The 6,000-nt window shown below is 36.8% G+C and overlaps 1 protein-coding gene across 3 annotated transcripts in view; it reads left to right on the forward strand.

Moving 5' to 3' along the window:
* Window positions 1-5,595, forward strand: part of LOC118419016 (hepatic leukemia factor-like) — a 30,520-nt gene extending 24,925 nt beyond the window's left edge. For 2 of the 3 annotated variants that reach the window (XM_035825239.1, XM_035825236.1), the window contains exon 5: window positions 1,803-5,595. In XM_035825239.1, the coding sequence (XP_035681132.1) occupies window positions 1,803-2,140 (338 nt within the window). In that variant the 3' untranslated portion in view covers window positions 2,141-5,595. The remainder of the gene's footprint in view (window positions 1-1,802) is intronic. The other variant, XM_035825237.1, reaches the window with a different exon arrangement.
* Window positions 5,596-6,000: the final 405 nt, after the last annotated feature.

The raw sequence follows: 6,000 nt of genomic DNA on the forward strand, positions 1-6,000 counted from the left end.
GTTGACTTTCTTAGATATTTGACTATTGTAGAGTGACAGAATGTAAGGGGGAAGATAAGGTGTAACTGGTAACTGGCAAGATGGAAAGGTTGAGTAGGAAATAGCATATCACAGAATGAGTTGGGCAGAATAAGAAAACAATTACCACAATGAATGTAACGAAACTGTAAATATTTCAGGTATGACATCTACAATTTCTTCATGGATATTCTGCTTGTTTTGAAGCATTTTTGATCAAGAAACTTTGTTCCATCAATGGCTTCATCAGGAAACGCTCTTTTCTGGTTCTGTATGAAAAACATTACATCATACCTTGTTTGATGATATTTAACTTTCATCTTTTTTCTGTGATGGCAAACTCTATGTACAGATCAAAGAGAGAGGCCAGACTGATTCGGAGAAATCAGTTATTCACATTTTGAAATTGTGTAAAACATTCTTTGAACATTTTAGTACCTGGAGGGTACAGTTCTTTATCACATAGGCTGAATCTATGGGATTTGTGCAATCAAAGTGGCTCATCTGGCACATCCTTTCATGTGGGTTGTATACCTTAATGAGGACTACGTCTCCACGGTGTTGCAGGGATGATAAAGTTTGATGGTAATGGAGCAGGACGAGGGCAGTAATTGTGTATTCAGGCAGAAGAACTTTGATGTCCTAGATAAAAGATTTTCCTGGCAATTACTGCTAGGAGCTTGTTTTTTTTGTTAGCCACAGGGGTCCCCATTGTCGTTTGTTCTAATTGGTCAGTAGAAAATGTCTTTCATGTACTGTAAATGCATTTTAAGTTCGCAGATTAATTTCACGGTAGCAGGAAAATGGACTTTTCACGGTGGTTTTAATTTTGCGGTAGCACTATGCACTGTAGTCTCTTACTGCCATGGAAAAATGTTCGCAATGGTTTTAAATTCGCGGTGAAGCTGCTGCCGCAAAAACCGCGAACATTAAACCACCGCAAAATTTTCTGCATTTACAGTATGTTGTGTTATCAGTGACATCACAAGTTAGAGCAACACCCCTATACTTTCCTGTCTTGGTGAAGTGGCTCAGCATTTTTAGTAATACCACATGCCATATAGCCCTTCCACTAACCATCCGGAATTAAAGTAACTAGAGAAAGAGAAATGGTCCGAGCCTCCAATAGAGTTCTTCCATAAGTCAAGACCATCAACAGGTTGTTGACAATCTCTGATCAATTCCATACATACAGTCAAACCTGCCCAAAAAGACTTTTGGCAACTGAAGGGAGCAACAAAATATGTTGTACGCATGCATGTGGGCAGGTGGTCACTGTAGATAGTAATCTTAATGTGACAGTGGGGAAAATTATCTATGCATATGGAACCATAAAAAAAGATGGGCACTTTGGCCAGGTGTACAAGTGTCACCTAAACATTGAAGGTATCTAGTATGTATAATTTAGTTTGACCGTAGAAAAAAACCTCCTGCTTTGCCATGTTTCTCTGCAATGCATGTTGCTCACCGTTCCACCTTATTTGTACCACAACTATTTCTGAAAACTCTTGCAGGTAATTTTTGGCAACTTCTTGCAGGGAATAATCAACAAGTGCCATAGACAGTCATTGTGTGTAAAGAGCTTGTTTGATTTTTTTTCACATGGTGTAGGGTTAACTATTATGATACATTTGCCATAGGTTCATTAGGAATGCAGCTACATGTGTATGTAAGGCCCATATTTTTACTTACAATATAAGAAAGATATCATGAATGAGACCTTGAGGCTATTGTGAGACTGTCTCCACAGTTTAACCTTGTGACTCTTGTGGCTGTTTCTCCAGGTGACCTTGCTCTTGCATCCATTCCAGGAGCCAAAAATGATTTTGACCCCCGTAAACGCACCTTTACGGATGACGAGCTCAAACCACAGCCCATGATGAAGAAATCGAAAAAGGTCTACGTGCCGACGGATCTGAAGGATGACAGGTATTGGCAGCGCCGCCAGAAAAACAACATGGCGGCAAAGCGCTCACGGGATGCCCGCCGAGTCAAGGAGAATCAGATCGCCATGAGAGCCAGCTTCTTGGAGAAGGAGAACAACGTCTTGAAGCAGGAGCTGTTGAAAGTCAAGGAGGAAAATGCTTACCTGAAAAAGAAGCTAACTAAATATGAGCCGTAAATACTGCTTGTTAGCAGGAGGGAGGGGGGCATTGAGTCTGAGGAAAGGGATCGTTACTTTGTTTCCTCTGAACTCAACAAGATCGTCACTATTTTAGCTACAAAAGGAGAGACAGAAAGTAGTCGTGTTGTCTATAGCACAAAGATGTTGAAACATGGATTTAACTGTTTTTGTAATGTTAGGTACTGTCTCAGATTTCTTGAATTATTGAGTTCAATGTACACAACCCAAGCCTCATTCCACACTCATACCTCTTCTTTAGTCGTGTTTGTGGGGACAATATTTATAATCAAGTGATTTTCAGTATCTGGGCTGGAAAGTCAATTTGGCAGGGTTTTATCATACATTACAAAATATGTTAGTGACAAGTACATTGCAGATGGACAGAGGTTATGTGAGGTGACTCACTTGTTACTGATACAGTGCAAGGTCACCGCATTTTTTTAATGCATCTTGATTGGTTTAACAACCAAGGTTCCAGATCTTCATTGTTAAAAAAAAAAGAACACAGAACAACAGTACTGATACTTGATATGAAGACTTGTCAATGACAAAATTGACAGTAACGGCTCCTGCTTAGTGTTATTGGACCTCCTTGAATACAGCACACGTGAATGACATAAATCATTGTGTGGTTGACGTCAAAAAGGACAAAGGGGTCAAGGTCTGCTGTTGTGACATTTGGCAAACATGTGAGCACCTGTCTGTTTTTCTCAGTGACATATGAACACACAAAAGGCAGCTTACTTACACATGGGAGGCAATGAATCTCTGGAACATTTGTGAGTCACAGCTGTGAAACAATCACAGTATGCTAAAATATATACAGTATTTCTTTTGCCCATCTAAAGTTTTTCTTTGGGAAAAATGGTATTATTCAGCTATAACAAGTGTGTGTGATTATAATGTCTTCTGTGAGGACAAAACAAATGAAGGACAACCGTCTTATGCAAGGTTGAAATGATCATAATTATACATGACTGCATACAATAAGTCTTTTAACCTTTTATCTTTAATTTTTTGTCTTTAAGATACTCATGCATACATGCATACATACATAGTATTACATACATACATACATCAAGTAAACAGAATTTTATCTCAAACAAATTAACCAGTCACAGATTGGAGAAATATTTGTCCCCATAGTTTAGGAAGACACCACTTTAGCCATACACTTCACTCATGGTCAACACCATTACACATCAGATAGTTGAAGTAACAGATGTGATGAAATGTGGTATTTCCTAGATTTCTCAAATGGTTGTGCCTGTCAAAGAGTTCAAGGACATTACTATCAGATAATTTACTTTAAATAAGTATTTGAATATGATACTTTATTGTGTATAGACTGTGATGTATAGTACCAAGGTCAGTTAAAAACAATTCAATCCATGGAAGAGACATGTTTATAAAAGATTCATCTCTTTTTTTGGAATTTGTCATTTGGACGTTATGAAATTAAGCAGAGCTGAATGTACCATGATGGTCTCTTCCATGGATTGTTTTCTCAGATTTGGGCATATTGAATTTCTTGTAATTTTGTGAAAGTTGCAAGTTGTGATACTTCACTGTAATCAGTAATGACGTAAAGATGGTTTTAGATGTGACTCCTTGAGACAAGATGTGATCTAGTCATGGGATGACACAATGTCCCTTGTATTATAGACTTATTATAGACTGCTATAACAGATACACAGGACTGAGTCTTGTCTATAGCCAAAGCGTAGTATTGAGTAGTGTTAAATGTTTACAGGAATGCGGTAAAAAGGGAAACTTACTTATTGCAGTTTACTTGGTGATTTGTCTGAATAGGAACAATTTACGCCAATCAACTCAAAGCTTGTGTCTTAAATACAGCAGCTAATACCAGTTCATTTATAGTGAGAAAACATTTCACATTATATCTTGTACAAGTTAAGGTTGTCATGTGGACTATATCTATTGCCTGGTGGTGGTGTGATTTAAGATGAAACAGGGTCAAACTAATTTTGTTTTCTACATTCCATACAACATATATTCACTCCAGATATCGATGGAAATCGTTTCATGAAAAGTTTCAGACCTGATCACATGAATATTGAAATGTCATTAGAAAAATATACAAAAAAGTTTGATGATTTTGTGACAGGTTGTAGATGATAGTGGTTTAATTTGTCTTTGATGGAATGAAATTTGTTCACCTTCGTTGGGATTCCTTTTGATTCAGGACAATCTTCTGAAAACTTTTATTGTAAACTCTGTGTAGATCTGTTGTCGTGTGGTTATGCAATGAATAGTGTGTACTGCAGTGCAGTTTAATAAGACTTAGTACATTCTTAAAAGGAATACTTGAAGGGAGTACACAACCAAGTTTAAGTTTAAAATCCCCCTGCCTATTGCCATTTGAACTAATGACCATGAGGACCAATGTGAAAAAAATTGTCTCAAAACATTTTATTTTTAGTAAAGATGTCTAAATATAAATTGATGCTATTAGTCAATATTAAGTGCCTTCTGGTAGAAAGTTTGCCCATTTTGCTGTAACTCCTAGAAATCTGAGGTGCCACACAGTGAAGTTGGATTAGTTTTGTGGAAAGCTTAAGTAAAGGGTTCAGATATTTGGATGGAGGCCTGCTGTGCCTTTGAAATAATACAAAGCAAAAAAAACTTGCAGAAAGATGAGAGTTAAAGCAGTAACGAAAGACATCATAAAAAGCCATATTTGTTGGTTCTGGTGAGAGAAAAAAAGAAAGTTCTTTGACAAGTGTCTTCACTGATGTAGGTAAATACCAAGCTTTAGTGCTTTTCTGATCTGGAGTACTGTTATAAAACCTGTTAACGGATGGAAGATGCACTAATGAGGACAGGAAATTATGAAATGTCAAGGATTTACATAATGGCAACCTCTTTTGAGATGTATTTTCCTTCTGTCTGCACGCACATTGACAATTATAGACCTTACAGTGCTGATATATTTTATTACTGTAGCTTGCCCTACTAGTGCTTAACCTCAGTTAATGTTGCTAGAGAAGGCTACATTTTGGTACACTACCTTTAACAAAGTCAATTTTGCATCATATTGAAAATCTGTACATGCAAGTTGTCAACTGCAACTGCCATTGCAAATGTTTATGACATTTAGTATTTTTAGTGCTGCCATTCTTGTAGCCATTTTTCTTCTTTACACTCTTAACCTTATTCAACTTGTGTCTAGAATTGTGAATCCCAGCTGTTGAGGTTTTACAAAATGTCTGTTTTGAAGTTGTCCAGAATTGTACATTACTAGAGATCTATTTGCATGGTATTGAAAAAAATGAAAATATCATGATGGTGTATTTTTGTGAAAAGCCAGAGAAGACAGAGTGATATTGTATATGTGTAAATTAGTGAGAGCTAAATCAGATGTTATCTTCTGGAAATCAACTGTTACTCATAACTGAACACAGATGATATTAAATGTTTAATGGTCTTAATATGGTTGTACTGATTTTTTTTTATATATTCTTGTATTTGATTAAAGGCAGCCTAAGCAATATCAGGCTATTAAAACTCAAAATATTCTGGGTAAGATATAAGATATTGACAGTTACTTCATATCTGCACATTTTTATCATGACGCAAAAATAAATCATAAATAAAATTAATCATTTGATTATTGAAATCCCCCAAAATTGAATGCACTGACTTGTATTCATCATACATGTACTTACATTAAGTAGAGAAGGGCAAAAAACTGACTTTTGAAAATTGCTGATAGACTGTAGGGTCACATCTTCACTTTTGGGGGCAGAGATTGGCAAGGGTGGCTTTCCCCACACCCAGGGGGCCTAGATAGACTGTAGGGTGATATTCTCCACACCCAGTGGGTAAAGCCTGAA

Source organism: Branchiostoma floridae, chromosome 7, assembly GCF_000003815.2.
Source record: "Branchiostoma floridae strain S238N-H82 chromosome 7, Bfl_VNyyK, whole genome shotgun sequence".
NCBI classification, from domain to species: domain Eukaryota; kingdom Metazoa; phylum Chordata; class Leptocardii; order Amphioxiformes; family Branchiostomatidae; genus Branchiostoma; species Branchiostoma floridae.